The following is a 17,340-nucleotide window of genomic DNA, read 5'->3' as shown; positions in this document are numbered from 1 at the left end:
TGCATATAAATCGAATACTTCCTATTACTGTGGAACACGTTTAACGCAATTACACTTGTAATTTGGACGTTTTAGCTGTGTGGTATTCGACGTTCCAATTGCGACCCGTTTTGTCAACCACCGAAAATAACCCAGGTTGCTTAGATTATCCATTTTAATGTCACTTTCCAAACGCAATTTCAAAGTCTGACGAGTGACAATTTTCAATGCAAGAATGTCGATACAGGGTCACATAGGGGTGGGCTGCCTACTTGAACATTTTACAGGACTTTCCTTGTACTTTAACAAGCACAATGAATGACCTACATGTTTTTTTCAGGTTTAGAACTTATTGGTATTGGAAGTTGGATAATTTATTCACAAATTTTGATGGTTGCAATCTAATGCATGAAATTATTTGACAGTTTAATCATTTTGGTAGAATATGCCAAAAATAAAAAAAATAAAATAATATGTAAACAAAGTTGCGGTCGAAAACTAATTTTCACGAAGATTGATCAAAAACCGCTCAATATCTCAGTAACTAAAAGAGCTAGAAAGTTTAAAATTTGAACAAAGTTGTTAACAGTGATGCCCTCTGCAACTTTGCCCAATAAAGGTTTTTCTTTATCTCATCATATTCATAAACTATATTTTGTATATCACTTTTAGGTGGGTTAATCGTTCAATTGCTTGTACCATAAGAAGGGATTACTGAGAAACTTTTGTGAAGACTCTCAACTGATATATTCAATCATTTCAGAGTTATGCATTCGATGGTTGTTTTGGTGTATTTCAGATGTTTTTGTATCGCTTGATGAAACTTCTTATACACACTTAGAAAAATTCATGTAAATTTAGGTGTGAGACTGACATATACGAGCGTCAATTTTGACATAAAATTGAGTAGTAATAGACGCGAAACTCAGCTCAATCAAACGCACTTTTCGTCGAGTACCGAACTTTTCAGTCTCGGAGCACTTAATTTTACATGACATGCTTGTTTGCGTCTCATCCTGTATGTCAAAGAAGGATTCCGTCACGTGTGAGATTAGGTATTTCTAAGTGTGTAGGATTCACGGTAGCGTCAAGAACCAATGACCGTACTATCGATTGGTCATACGCGGATGGGTGGATCTCTTCGGCAAACCATGATGATAGTTACGTATGAACGATGCTTAAAATCATGCTGACATCAACGCCGCTCATATCACTGACAGCAGCTTCAAGAACCTATGACCGTGCCAGAGGATTGGTTTCAATATCCTTGGTAAAGTAAAGAAAGCTTGAAAACCAGCACAGTTTTGATGACTAAGCTGGGATTACAATTACAATAAAATATACTCTTGCAACACAAGCATGACAACAAACTTGTTTAGAGTCATGGAGGCTCTAGCACTCCTCACTCAGTGTTGTTGACGGGATTCACCTGAAGAAGAATAGTTCAATGCCTGTGGGGTTAAATTTATTTTTATATGAGTACTTGAATGCTTTGGTAAACAATGATTCGGCTATTTTACAGTTTGTTCGAAATTTTCATTTCCTATAAAAAAAATCAAATCTCACAGTCAACGCATTTTCCAAGATAATCGGCTGCCTTTGCTTCCAACACTTGCAAAACAAGCTATCAAAGTACAGTACCAAACTAAAATGTCATCTGAAAGTCTCTATCATATGACACTGGTGCCGAAGACCGACACTTGTTTATGTATTTTAGTTTTGCTCATAGTAAAAGCTGAGAATGTTGTGAAAATAGCAATCAACGATGTCTTATTTAAATTTCTGATCAGAAATGGATAAATTTGTACAAAATTAAAGAATAAGATCAAAATCAAACGTTGTCATATGACAGTTATTTCAACCTGAACATTGTATTAGGTTCTAAGTACCATTGACAAATTCTCTTCTTCGACTTTATCTTTGCATTCTCACTACCATGTTAAGACAATCCCAGCTCTTTTCAGCACACAGATCGATAAAAGAAGCTATTATATAGCTTCTAATACGACAAACACGACAAGACCCAAGTAACCACCAAGCCCACTTACCCGATAATTGCCCTTTTTTTGCGAAATAAGGAAAATTTAAGATTTCCGAACTTCAGTCCAGTCGTACATCAGCCTTATAAAAAGGGGGATTAGTGAGCTTGTTGGTTATTCGGGCGGTTCTGTATCCAAGTTATTAACGAAAGAGAAAGTCGTTGAAGAAAATTGATCAATGTTACTCAGAACGTAATGCATTGTTCAGCTTGACTTTATACTATTAGTTCAAATATTAAGGAAAAGGTTAAAGCTGTATTTCTAAATGCATAGAATTTTCATGCAATTCACCTAAAATCCTGCTCAAAATTATCTTTATTCTACTTAAAATGCCTTTGGAATTATGCTCGGAATTACCGTAAAAATCTTCTCAGAATTAAATTGAAAATACACCCTCTAAATTCGAATCCCATGTCCATATTTTCAGAATTTCATTGAAACTCTCTTCAGAATTCGATTGAAATCATATTTAGAATCACGTTCGAATTCGCCATAAATTTAATTTGGAACTATTTTCAGAATTCAACACCCTAAGATTTTTTTTGGAATCATCATCAGATCACCCTAGAAACTCTTCTCGATATGTTTGAGCTTTTTATTGGCGTAAGATCGTTTTTGTAGTTTTATGGTCCGTTCAAACATTAAGCAAATGTTAAAGCTGTATTTTTAAATGCATAGAATCTATTTCTCCTCAAAATGCCCTTATAATTATGCTCGGAATTACCGTAAAAATCATCTCAGTATTACATTGAAAATACACCCTCAAAGTTCGAATCCCTTGGTCAAATTTTCAGAATTTCACTGGAACTCTCTTCAGAATTCGCTTAAAATCATTTTTAGAATCACCCTTGAATTTGCCATAAATTTAATTTGGAACTTTTTTCAGAATTCAACACCCTCAGATTTTTTTGGAATCATCATCAGATTACTCTAGAAACTCTCGTCAAAACTTATTTATAGTTTTCATTAGATCCCAAACTAAGACTAAGAGACTTAGATTTTTTTTTTGAAGATCTATAGCAAAAGTTATCATTTTTACCAACCCGGGATTTGAAGAAAAAAGAGAAAAGTGAAATCTTGCTCCAGAAATAAAACATTTTCTAGATTCAACGACTTAGAACAAAGTTTCAATTTTAAGACTTGGTACATTGAATCTGCTATTGGCTACAAACTTTAATTCCAGTTTTCCATATGTCATGTTTAAGAGTAGCAACACACAGTTATTAGCTAGGGGAAATGGCTCTAATGTTGACCTATAGATCTAAGATTGGGCCCATCGCTGAAAATCTGCTATTTATCAATTGTATCTAAATGAACGCGTCATTGGGACGGTACTAATGGATACTTTTGGTTGCTATTGAAAATTTAGTCCATTGCTGAATTTATATATGGGTCCAAATTAGGGACACTTCTTAAAGGCTTGTTGGGACTCCGCTTAGCAGTGTCGGTCCTTTGAAATTATGTTTAAGGGGGTATTCCCGATCTTTTTTTTCAAAAAATCAAATTTTTTTTTTCACGTTTTTTTGTACTTTAGACTATATACTTTCATCCCCCCAAGCCGTTTTCCGATCAGCGAATTCGGTGTCCAGGCATAGCTGACTAATGGTAAGAACCCCCAAATGGTTTTAACTAAAGTCAAAACTTTAAACGCGTTTTTCTCGAAACCACATTTTTTTTATCGGGCGAAGATTTTTCTCAGAAACTATAAGAGATATTGACTTGAATCTTTGCGCATTTTGTTCCTTATTAAATTCTTTGGAGCTTCTCCCACTTTCAGCCAAAAATATTAACATTTAACATTGTTTGAAGCACCTTAAAGCTGCAAAAAAGCGGGCTAAAAATCGCCTGTTTTTTTCATATGGCCGCCATTTTGTTAATTTGCAAGATTTTTTGCTGCCAACGGGAGAAGCTCCAGAGAATCTTATGCAGATTATTAATTTCATCACGAAATCTGTTTCAGATGAAGCCGTTCCGAGAAAAGTCTTCGCCCGTCCAGGCGTTTGCGGCGAACAGGGGTCTGTTTGCCGCCATTTTGTGACGTCAATAATGTCTTTTTTTATGTCGAAAATTTTTTATTTGTAAACTTTAATGTTCAATAAACAAGAATCCCAAAGAGTTAGGCGCATTACTATTCATTTTCCTTGAAAAAAATTAATTGAAAAACAGGCCGAAAAAAGGCAAAAGATTGGGAATACCCCCTTAAGGCTGATATTCTTATAAAAGACTGTACTCGAAAAAAGTGAGGCACATTGATTAGATTGTAACCTTTTAGCGTGTGGGTAAAAAAAATGAAATTTCGACCGAAACTAGCTAAGAGTGTAATGTTTACGCTGGCAGAATTTCATCACAATCTGTCATGTGGTTATCGAGATGGCATCGGAGCAAAAGTAGATCCGTTAAAAAAATCTTGTGTCGTGGAAAATCCGACTGCGTTTCACAGATGGATCGGGAAACACCTGGGAATCCATCATTTGACGATTTACCACGTGGTGAAGTCATTCAGACGACCCAGCGGCGGGCAGGCTACGGTAGAATACTGAAGACAGCTGACTCGGTGAAGGCCAGGAACGATGTGCGTTGTGATGGACGACGAGACACAAAGCAGTTGCCGGGGCAGGAGATTTACGTTGCTGCATCACGGTTGGCCGTTCCTTGAAGAAATAACGAAGAAGAAGGTAGACCAATTCCCTAGAAAGCTCTTGGTTTGGTAGGCCATCACTGGTTGTGGCAAAATGAGCCAGCCGTACATCACAACGGGTACCATCAACGGGCAAATCTACCGGGACGAGTGCCTCTAGAAGCGTTTCCTACCCTTCCTGCTGTCCCACAGAGACGAGACGCTGTATTGGCCAGATTTGGCATCCTGCCACTATGCGTGGCTGGTGTTAGACTGGTACAGAGACAACAATGTTTTTTTGTATCAAAAGACGTCAACCCACCGAACTCGCCGGAACTTCACCCGATTGAGAAGTTTTGGGCCATCATGAAGGCCAGACTTCGTAAAACACCTAAGGTTTTGAAGAAACAGTGGTAAAAGTATCAAAAGAAGTCGGCCCCACAAATGGTGTCAAAGGCACGCATTTGGTTATGACAGTTCACCACCAAAACAAAATTACAACTTAATACAACGCCAATCAAGTTAGGGCAAGGAGTCAGCATCTAAATCGGGTTCACTTCAAATAGAAACAAAAACTACATCCCGATTTAACTCTATACTACTTAAAATGTCAAGACAACACTTTTTCAGTTAATATAACACTCTTACATCACCATCAAATCAAAAGACTAACCGTTCTCTTCAATCTCCCGTTTCGCAGGTTTCCCGCCCAAGTGTCTACAGAAGAACGAAGCAGCCCCGAAGGATTCAGCATCATGAGTGACGAACGGTGAAGAATCCCTTTTTGTGAGTCTGTTGTGTTGCCAAATTAAGTTATCCCCCCTCACCCCACGGGTGAAAAGTGAATCAATCAAAAGAGTGCGATATCGTGAAGAATCAACCGTGGTAATCTATTGGTGTTTACCGAGAAAAAAAAATTAAAAAAAAAATGTGTTCAACCAAAGTGAGTTCACCCTCCGCGGCGCGCGGGATGGCTTCGGCGCGGTGGCGTCTCTTCTCGTTTGTGGCCCTGCTGGGCGTCGCGAGTGGAGCCCACTGGGACCACGCGGTCGATTTGGACGAAAACTACCGGCTGCTGTGGAGCATCAACAATCAGGACATTACGTTCGAGGTGCAGGCCCGCACCTTGGGCTACGTCGGTCTGGGCTTCTCCACCGATGGGTCAATCTACGGCGCCGACATCGTGATCGGATGGGTCGACAACGGGCAGGTTCACTTTCAGGTAAGTCGATTTGCTTTAGTCGCGTGACTCGTGCGGTTCCCTTTTTCGGGTGGGAGATAATTATCGGTTTTTAGAAAGTTGCCCGGCTCGCCGGTCGCTTCAGGGGATCCTCCCCCTTGATTGGTTGTTGATGCCTGATGGACCAACAGCCGATCCGACGGGGAGATAATTTAGACGTGAAGATTGCCATCGGAGCAGCGATTTTTCTGTTGTTTTATTTTGTTGGTAGAGCTAATTTAGAATTACCTCCCACTTTTCGAGAGCAGTGCGTGTTCGGCGTGACTTTGAAAACAAAAAAAAAAAGAAATCGAAAGGAGCAGCACTAATTGTCGCGGTCGAGGAACAATGTGCAATGTGGCGCGTCGTTTTGCGCCAAGATGAGCACAGCATGCAGAACGGCGATCATGGAGGAAAAACTAAAAATCTTGGCATAATTCCCTCGTCTGCAGCAAATGAGCCGGAAAAAGTAATTAATTTATTCATAAAAACTTATGATCGCATTGGTTCGGAAAGCAAGGCGCCCGTTTTTCAGTGGAATCAGTGGTTGTAATTTAATTTAATTTGCTCAAATTTCAACAATCTTCTCATGAGTGGAGTCAATTGTCCTTCTCGATTTCACAAACAAAATAAAGCTCAATATTTTCTTTGTTGTTCGGCTCTTAACTCCGAACCGCAAATGATGCGGGGGCGTCTTTGACAAGCCGTACCGCGCTTCCTTGATAGCTGGCATTTTTTAAGGCACCTTTAAGATGCGATTACCAACCCAGTGCAAAGTGCAGTGACAGGGAAACCAGGTGGAGGAGGTGGTGCTGCTGCAACTGGTACAACATGAGAAAATTTATGTCCCGATGCATGTCGCGGCCGCGGTGTGGCGCAGTGTTTGGTTTTGCGATTTGTACATGAAATAAATTAGCATGATGCGTGGAGGGGAGCCGGGTGTCGGGTGGGGGTTGCCTACAGGTAGAAGTCCCTCAAGCGAATGCTTACAAGCGAGCGCGGATGGACACCCACGTGTGAAAAAAAATCGCTGTCGCGCTGGTGTTGGCTGTTGTTTGAAGTGTTGTAGGTTGGATTCGAATCTTGGTCGATGTCGTTGTTGTTGTTTTTCGCAAACAGGCAGGAATTTTCCTTGCCTCGGTGACAACTCTAATAACCGCTGTTGTTGACAATGTAGGAATGAACATTTACGAGGGGGTGGAAAAATCAACACTTGTAGCAAAGTTTGTTCGGAGATACGAAAGATACCGGGTATGATCGATCGGAATTTCCTGGGAAGGGGATTGTCGTTGCATATAGGGTATTTCTCGGGTAACACAGTTCGAAAAAGTAGTATAAATTTCTGTCACTATGATGCACATAAATGGAGCGTCACATATCATACAAATACACATTACAGATCGTGTAAATTTATGAGTCATTTAATGAAATATTCTAAATATTGTATGCAACCATCCATCTTTGTAAGCAATATTTCTTGCAAGTTGCTAGTTTACGTGAAAAGGAAGTTTACATGCTTCAATTTTAGCATGCATGGATATCTACATCATCATTAATATTCATAATTTTTTGGTGTGAAGGGTTGCATTTACTTTTCGGTGAAAAGTGTTGATTCATGTTGGTGCAGGTTTAAGTTTGACGATTATTGTTCAAAAGTCCAACGAATGTTTCAACATTCCAAATGTTTTTATGTTACTTCACACGCAAAGTTTGCGATTTTCAGAGTTAGTTGGAAATGCTATCTAAGCTTTAGTGTGATAATTTATTAGCTAGATAATGGTATTAGAAGAGGGTATGTAGATAGTTCCGTTAGAGTAAGGCAGTATGAAAACTGCCGTACTCTAACGGAACTATCTACCTACCCTGTTCTAAGATCATTCTCTAGCTAATATATTATCAAACTAAAGCTTCGTGTTAGATAGCATTTCCAACCAACTCTGAATGTTTGAAGGTTTCAATACTTAAGATTCAATATTTTGCATACCATGTATTGATGACTCCGTAAATCAACATATTTGTATGTATGTAATTCTACTCGATTCATGGAACTCGAGGTTGAAAGAGCGATATCATATGAAACGGCAGCTAGAAATTAGTTTCTAGATTGCAACTCTGATGGTATCGTCAAATCTTGAATAAGAAGCACAACATCTTATTTACAACTTTGTTGATATACTACTTTGTGTAATTGTGCTTTGATTAGTAAAACTACGATAAAACTAGAGATTATCCGTGGTGGAAAGTTGTTTTCTTGCGTGTAATTTTTCGAGAAATGGGGTTGGTTTTCATTTCATAACCCCTTTTTGCGTGTACAGAGTAGAGAGGGTCGGATTTCATGTTTTACAAACCTGAACTCGACCGAAATAGGACTGATTTCTTTAGTTTAATCCGATCCCGACCCAAACTCAACTTATTTTATCTTGACAAACCCAAACCCATTCCGCATTCGACTGTTTTTATTTCCATGAAAACTCGAATTAAACTTGAACCGGTTTTTTTTTTCAACAATAAGACCCGATTTTTGTAAACTGAGAAAATCATCTGATTTTATGCGCCACGCGTCATTTAGATTTGTTTCTCAAATACGTGTTTTTAGTTAATTACACACAGTCGAAAAACATAGAGCATCATTTGGATACAGCAAAGGATGCGTGATTATTGTTTTAGAAAATATCCTTATAATCAAGAAAACAAAAAATGAAGCGAATTGCTGATGGAGATCTTCAAAAATATATAAAAATGATTAAAACCGAGCGGGAGAAAATAACTAATGAATACCTTATTTTGACCTGATGCCGAAATTTGGTATTGACTAGCATGACATGAGAGGTAAAATACCAAAGAATAAAACCCAAAAATTACAAGCAAAATACTAAGTAACAAAAATTGATACTTGGATACCAGAAGAATACCTGTGTGGTAATGTTTTGGTATTGCACTATCATAATTTGGAATTGGAATAGTATTGTGGGAACATTGTTTTGGTTGATGATTTTTTGGTATTTTACCTCTTATGTCAGGCTCATCCATACCAATTAAAGGTATCGAGATATTCGTTTCTGCTCGAGAAGCCATGCCGGGCGCAAATCCTACATTTTCATTGAACTTAAAGCTTAACCCGACCCCAACCCGATTATTTTGAAGTAGTCCAACCTTCCGAACCAGTTCTGATTCTGTCTTGATCCCGAATTTTACTGAAATTTTGTTTTAAAACTCGCAACTCGACCATCTCTAGCTCCGTACTTGTGAAGAATCAAGCAAACGAGAAATAATGTTAATTTAAAGCTGGTTACTCACAGATTTTGTATATGTGTGCCACCACCCAACTTGAATCCATGAGCCTCCTTTAAGAAGCGCCCATTATTGTAATTTACGTTTCTGAAATTCTTGGATTTTGCCATAATTCTTCGGAACTTCTTTGAAATCCCTGCAATTAATTGAGAAGGGGAGCAACATAAGAGACGGACATACAAGACAAACGGAAACAATGACGTCGATTGCTTACAAATCACGACAACACGCCCATGCAAAATAACTATACTATTTGATAGATCAAACTTCCTCTGCCAGATACTGATGTCGGTTTGCCTTACTGAGTACTAATCCGTGAGAAATCGACGCTGAAGCCATTGTTTACATTTAGCACATAGTCCCTTTTTACATGCTGCCCTAGAATTAACGACACTGCTCTGAAGTTCTCTGATCATTCTACAAGTTTTACATCTCTAAATGGCCTAAACATCTCAAAACTTCTATGAAGTTCTCTGAACCTCCCTGAAGATCTCAGAACTGAAATTTTCGAAAATTAGACAGATTACCGGCTTTGATAATGTTTACCGAACATTCAACAGTTGAACTGTTCGGTAAAAATCGGGCATTTTAATTCATTAGTTTTAAAGCTTCAAACCAAGGAAATCTTTCCCGCACTGACAAGACTCGATTGTTTCAACAAGGCTGACAGCAGTGTTGCCAGAATGTTTTAAAGCTTATCAGTATCAAAGGTTTTAAAAAATCGGTATTTATCGGTATTTACTATTTTAATTAATTTTATTTGCCGTTTTGGAAAGCGAAAATTTTAACTTTTGGACTATGATCGGAAAATTCTGGAAGAAAACTCCGGGGAATGTTTGAATTAGCTTCTGGAGGAAGCTGAAAACAACATCCAAAGAAAGAAGAAGCAAGCTCTCCTGGGAGAAATTTGAGGAAAGTTCTGACAGAAGATGGAAAAACATCCGTGGAACTTCTAAGACATAAATTGAGAAAAATCTGGCGAAAATTTAAAGAAATTTTCAGAAGAAATCGGATTTCAAATTCAAAGGAAGGCAGGCAGGTTTCGGAAATCGGGACACAGGGGAACCCAGAAGAAGCTCAGAAAAACCTTCCAATTGAAGTAAAAAAAAAACGACTGGACAAAATTCTCGAACTAGACGAAAAAAATATCTAGGGGAATTTTAATTGAACTTCCTGATTAAGACGGAAGAAACTTCGTAAGGTAGATTGGGAAAAAAAATCTGGAGGAAATCGGAAGCCAGAGCGCTAACGGAACAGTCGAAAGAAACAAGGACATAATTCCGGAAGAAAAAGAGCTCTTGGGGGTGTTCTAATGATCCAGAACATTTTACAATTGGTCACCCAACATCCCTGAAGACTCCGCAATGCCCCTGAAGTTTTCGAAACATTCCTGAAATGTACTTAGGCACATTACATATTTCCTCGGAATTCCATAAAAGTTCTTGTTACATTCTTAAAGTTGATAGGGCTGTTTTGGAGTACTCTGATCATCTTTGAAATACTTTGAACTTCCCTGATTATAATGGGACTACTGGAATATCTCTATCTCAACTTTGAAGGTCTCTAGACGTTCTTGAAGATTACGAAATTTCTTAAGCGCTATCACGATTTTCTTTAATTTATTGTAACATCAGCATTGAAGTTCTCTGATCTTCCCGATTTTTCTAATTTTTAAAAGTTATTGACACTGCCTTTAATAAGCACGGAACTTCCATAAAATGTTCTCACAATGCGCCAATGTTCGTGTAACTTCCCTTACGTTTCTTAAATTTGCATGAGCCCCTCGGAACATTGCTGACATTTTCGGAAATAGGATGAGTTTTTTGGAACTCCTTCAAAATTTCAACAATTTCATTGAAATTTATTGATTGGTCCTGATGTTCTCGGAGCTTCCTAAAGTTCTCTCAATTCTCCTGAAACTTATGGAACTGTCCTGAAAACCATTCAATTTTCCAGAAGTTCATTGGACTTCCAGAAGTTCATTGGAAGCATCCCTGAAGTTCCGGGAAAGTTGAAAAAACTGGCGGGAATAGATGGAAGAATCATTCGAGCGAAGGCTGAAGAAGCTTCCAAGGGAAGTCGAAATAAGTTTCCGAGAGGAATCGTAAAATAATTTACAATGTAAGGTGGAAGAAAATTGCAGGGGAAAGTTGGAAGAAAATCCAGGAAGTTAAATAGGATTTAAAAAGTATTTCCCGATTCCCCCGGAATTAGCAAAAAGAGCCATCGACTGTTTATCGATTCATGGGTAGCCAAAAACGATGAGGAAATTGAAACATTAATCGAAGGAGTATCCATAAGACATTTTTAATTATGACTTTTTTTTAATGTTAAAGGCCCTTCCAATAATGTTTTTCCAAAATTCGAGCGCGGGCAGACAATAATCATTTTGATTTTATCGGTATAAATCGGTATAAACCCTCAAAAATCGGTATTCTGAGCAACCTTATCTGTGTATCGGTATCTAGTTCGGAAATCGGTAGAAATACCGATAAATCGGTTTGTCTGGCAACGCTGGCTGACAGTATTTTTAAATTAAAATTTAGTACAACAGCTTTTAAAATGTGTGTCAAAGTTTTACCGAACGTTCGGTTGTAGAAAGTTCGGTAAAAAATTACCGAAGTCGGTAATAATTTCTAAATGTAAACCTGAGTTTCTAGTTAAGTTAATTGATCTGAACTAATGTTCATTCATGTTCTTGAAGCTACCGAAGCTTCGTTCAACTATCATGAAGTTCTTCACCTAATGATTTTCTCTGAAAATTACTGGACTTCTGTAAAGATCCCATTATATTGATGAAGTTTTCTAAATTTCTCAGGAATCGTCTTGACTTCCCTGAAATTCCTAGAACTCTTAGAGTTTCTCTAAATTTCCGTGGAATTCATGGAGCTGTCCAGAATTAATCGAAAGTAATCTCTACAAATCTTTAAATCTGAAATTCTGGACTTTCTCGAAAGTTATTGGGACTGCCCTTAAGATCTCCCAAGATTGTCTCAAGATCTGTGGACCAAATTTTCCTGTGGTTTTTGGAATGTATGAAAGTATATTCAATTTTTCATGAAGCCTCATAACCTAGTCAGTAAAAGCACGGTATTACCAAGCTGGAGGCGGCGGGTCCGATTTCCGGGTCCGGTCAAGGTAATCTTTCAGGTTGGAAATTTTCTCTACTTCCCTGAGCATAGAGTATCATTGTGCTTGCCACACAACATGCAAATTCATGCATCGGTATTGGCATCGAAAGCTCTTAATTAATAACTGTGGAAGTGCATTTAAGAACACTAAGTTGAGAGCACGCAGTAAGCTGATATGCCATAATCAGTAAGCTTGAAATGAGAAAAAAGAACAAGAAGAAGAAGAAGAATAAGAAGAAGTTTTCATCACTACCCTGAACTTTTTAGAACTTCTTAAAAGTTCACGTAGTTTCCATAAAGGAACCGCCTTGAAGTTCACTGAAGTGGCTAAAATTTTATAGAAGATCCCAGCTCTTATCATAATATCCCACAGTCTGTTCATGAAACTTCCCAAAATCCTCGGTATTTCCTTAGTTGGTTTGACATTTGTGGACCATTCTGATGATCACTAAATTTTCCTGAAATTCTTGGAACTTCTTGAAGTTTTCATTGCACTTATGAGGATATTTCTGGAATAGCCCTGACATTACTAAAACTGCCCTGAAATTATCTTAACTTCCCGACGTTTTCTGCACTTCCTTGAATTGAAGCTTCTGTGAAGTTTCTGTTATGTTTCTTAAGTTTTCTTAATTTCTGTTTTAGAAATTATCTGAAGCTCCCAGAATATGCCAGATTTTTAGCGATGGGCCCAACCTTAGATCCATAGACCAACATTAGAGCCATTTCCCCTATGTAGTCGATTTTTGATGTGCATTGGCAAGCCTTTTCGTGACTCAACGAATGATGGAAGTAATGATGGGACGAATGATGGGACGAATGATGAGACGAATGATGGGACAACTCGTGGAGGTTCTACTTTGCTTCGGAACAGCTTCTAAGTGGCAAATAATAGGGACCTAGAATGAGGAGCTAGAAATTTTCTCCTGGGCCTGGTTATGACCAGATCAGCAATCGATAATAGATAATAAAAAACTCCACGGGAAAAACAAAGGTCAGGTTCGAACGCCTCAGTTTCTGTTCTTACAGTTCAGCTAGTTACTTGGGAAACAGCCGGAAAGAACAACCAACAAGGCTAGGTCCCGAGAGGTCGACCGAACCGATCGATGATGATGATCGGCGGTTAAAGAGGTTCCGAAAGGGCAATACAGCAGACGAAACCTGGTTGAAAGAACACTAATTAAAACTTCACCATTTCCTGAAATCTATGGAACTGCCATGAAAGAACTGGAACCTAATATTAATGAACTTAAATCGCCACCGTAGTACTGGACGTTCTTGATGTTCTTAGAACTCCAGCCAACTCTCCATTTCTCGGTGTTCTTTACCGCGATATTTCTCCTTCCCTCAAAGATTTGAGCAGATTCTTAAACATTCAATTTTTTATAGCTCAATCGTTCTCTATGTCGATGTTCCCTAAAAATATTGAACAGAAACAAATAACTATCCATTAGCCGATGGAAAAAATCTAGTTCACTATTTTTTTCTACGCTTGCATTGGATACGAGATGCACAAATATACTTTAGGAACCAGAAGTCCTTGAAGAATTGTTCTGAATGCCGCTCTAATATCAAGAAAAGGAAAGTTGACTGTATCCTGAAGTTTTTGAAATTCTTAGAATTTACATGAAATTCTGAACACCTTCAAGGTTCCCACAATTTTTTTCTGATGTTGATGGAACAAACATGAAGTTTTTAAAAAGTCACTGCCGACCGGATGATGCCCGCCTAGTCATGCTGCCTATTGCTGGAAACCTTTCCTCCGGTTGATGTGGGTGCTTTCGACGTCGTCTCGTCTTCGTATTGGTGCGATGCGTTCTGTTCCACTCATACGTCGTGTTTGACGCTTATCCGTCCGTTGCTCGAAAGCATGAGCATGAGCATGAGCATGATTGGCCGCCCACGGTTGCTACTCTGTTATTGCCAGACCAGCTGTAATTACACAGAGAACCAATAGACGATGCTTGGGACTAGCAATCATCCTCAATGTGTAAAAACTGGTGATCTAAAACTAGGCAATACCAGCGCCGGCCGCGCCCGAACGCAGGTCAAAAAAGTAAGGGGTAGGAATGTGTTGACGTGACACTCGCTTTGATGGAAGCCGAGAGCACCTCTGCACTTCCACGAGGAATCACTGGGATATTGGATAATAGGGTTGGGTTTGCAGCAGGGTTCGTTTTGGTAAACGATAAGCTGAATTGATGTACTAACGATCGTATAACGCGAAGGAGCTTGGGATTGAACCCACGGTCTTCTGCTCAGTAAGCAAAAACGGTTGCCACTAGGCAGACGAGCTCCTTTTTAATCATCGAGTTGCTGTTATTACCATGTAGTCATGTTAACAAATAAAACGATTGACGAATCTTGAATGTGGATGGGCTTGAGATTAGACTCATGATGTTCTGCTCAGTAAGCAAAACCGGTTGTTCTAAGGCCACCGAGCCCCTCATATCACATTATATCGTTACTCAAGTTTTTATAACTATTCAAACCCGGCACCGACGACAACGAAAAGTTTTACAACATACCAATAAACAAGTAATTAAGCCACTGCAACTGACGATCTTTAAAATCCTTAAACTAAAAGCTACGAAAGAGGCCTTCATTAGGATCCACTTTCACGCGACGTTAAATGTTTCGATTTTCTCTTAACGCATGGTTCAGTGGCCCATACATAAATTCGACTAAAATTTCAATAGAAATATCCATTAGTTCCGTACCAATGACGCGTTAATATAGAAAAAAATTGATAAATAGCAAATTTTTAGCGATGGGCCTGGTCTTAGATCCATAGGCCAACATTAGAGCCATTTCCCCTACATTAATTTTTCCTAGAAATGAAATATTTAAACCGTGCATATGAGATCATATCATCCCTGTGCTTTGCTATAAAAGCTTGAGCCTATTGAGAGCCACTGTAAATGTACGTACTTTCTGTAGGCGCCATGAAATGGCTTGGCGCAAGAACGTGGATTTGTGAAGATGACCTATCTCAAAAGGGAAAGGTCATTTAGAAATTTCTTGCTCGCGGAATTAATCTGCCTCGTTAACGAATCGGCTGGAGAACAGAAATACGCGATGAGTTAGGTTAAACCGTCGAAATCTAATCGTATCTGAAATACCTGGAACTCTTGGCGTGTTCATAAAGATTGCCGTAAGATTCCAACGACTGTTTGAGAGGTCCCCGGGGGAAAGTCTTCATTTGTCGGGCAAAATTTCAAACGCGACCAGTTGTCTCTTTTAATCGTGGTTGGCACTTAAGCCCCAGAGTTTTATTAAAACCTCGAGTAGTTGTACAAACGGTTGCAGCTCCAAGAACAAATTCCAGAAAACTTGGGAGTTTAGAGCGCCATGAATTATAGACACTTTTGAAAAATTTTTGTTAATCATAAAAATTAGAAAAAATAAGGGAACATACACGAAGTTCTGAGCACTTCATGGAAATTACAAGAATTTAAAGGAAATCCTAAATACTTTTGGGTGGCTTCAATAGCATTAAGAACGTCCAGAACAACATGAGAGTATTAATACATTTAAACGTAAGTTCCCATAGATTCAGGGCAGGTCTAAAGGCATTTTTTTTAGAACTGCAGTTAAGATTTAATGGCTTCAGGGCTGTTTATTTTTTTTATAATAGTCACTTTAACACTCTTGGGTCATTCGTGACTTGGCCGGGGTGAGATTTGAACTCATGACTTTGGCGTGAGAGATATCCATTCGTCCGTTGCTCGAAAGCAAATGACGAACAAAACTTTTTTGACTTTAAATGATCTATGTTTCTTGAATTTGTGTGGTTACAGTAAATACAAGTGTTACTGATCAAGTGACACAGATGCGTCTTTTCAACTTTAGTTCCTTTGAAATTTCAATTATTATTATTAATTACAGTTCCTAGTCCTATAAGGCCTGTTTTAAGAACGACCACCTTGGTGGGACTACTTATAACTACTATATACAACTACAACTAACCTACAACTACTATATAAACCTAATCTACTTTATACAAATTGCTTATCAAAGCATGTTTTAATAAATTACATTTTTGCTATCGCTGCTTTTCTCCTCCCTTCCTTTCATTGGTGAAATGGTGAGCGGTCAACCGAGAATTGAGTTCGCTCATGTGAGCATGCGCAATGCATCGTGTGTTCGATTTGCGCTCTATCGTTGCGTCCGTGTTTGGGATTTTTCGTACCATGTCTGAGTTATCATTTTTTTTAATGTGACCCCCAGCATAGAAATTAAAGACATAGTCTTCCTTTGGTTTGTTTTTTCCGTCGATCTTGTTTTCCGTGCTGAGCACCAATGCTACCGACGTGCCAGGAAGGCAGCTCCCACACCTGGACCCTACCTATCGACCCATCAACTCATGAACCGGGGACCAACGGCTTTACTTCCCATCCGAAGGAAGGCGTGATCAGAGATGTTATGCCTCAGAACATCCCGGCGGCGCCGACTGGGATTGAACCCAGGCCTGCTGGGGTGAGAGGTAATCACGCTTACCACTACACCACCGGCGCCGTTAAAGACATAGTCCTACGTCGAAAAAGTGTAGCATGACCATCACATCTGACTTCTTCACTGTGAACGATGTTTCAGATGTTAAGAAGTTCGGTTGCCTAGTGGCAACCTTTTTTGCTTACTGAGAAGAATGTCTTAACATCACTGATAAATTCTAAAATTTTCAACTAACAACTGCAAAAAGTTTTAAAATATAAAACTGTAGGTTTGCAAATCTGAAATTCAATTTATCAAAGCTGTAGAAAACGTCGAAAAAAAATCAATTTAAATTGAATTGTTGACCTCCATGTATAAACGCACATGCGTATTATTGCATACTTATGTTGCATACAAAATTTATGCTATATGGCTGTAAATATGTTACAACTAAGGTCAGAAACTACATCAATGTATCTCATGTAAATTTTTCAAAGATTTTGCTGTGTGGATTCCTTTACTCAAAAAGTCGAGGATCACATCGATTTATTTAACAAGACAGACCCAATCTTTTGATCGCTGTGATGCTGATTCTTAGTTACATGAGAATGCTAGATAGTGATGGAACTCAGG

The 17,340-nt window shown here is 38.7% G+C and overlaps 1 protein-coding gene across 1 annotated transcript in view; it reads left to right on the top strand.

Moving 5' to 3' along the window:
* The first annotated feature begins 5,578 nt into the window (after nt 1–5,578).
* Nucleotides 5,579–17,340, top strand: part of LOC135700110 (MOXD1 homolog 2-like) — an 89,044-nt gene continuing 77,282 nt past the window's right edge. Inside the window, exon 1 of the mRNA XM_065220505.1 lies at nt 5,579–5,857. Within this exon, the coding sequence (XP_065076577.1) occupies nt 5,606–5,857 (252 nt within the window). The 5' untranslated portion in view covers nt 5,579–5,605. The remainder of the gene's footprint in view (nt 5,858–17,340) is intronic.

The sequence above is a fragment of the Ochlerotatus camptorhynchus genome, unplaced genomic scaffold (assembly GCF_037179485.1).
Source record: "Ochlerotatus camptorhynchus isolate MF236.1 unplaced genomic scaffold, CSIRO-AGI_Acam_v1.1 ptg000128l, whole genome shotgun sequence".
Classification (NCBI taxonomy): domain Eukaryota; kingdom Metazoa; phylum Arthropoda; class Insecta; order Diptera; family Culicidae; genus Ochlerotatus; species Ochlerotatus camptorhynchus.
Note: the sequence above shows the minus strand (reverse complement) of the source record. Positions and strands in the feature narration are given on the sequence as shown.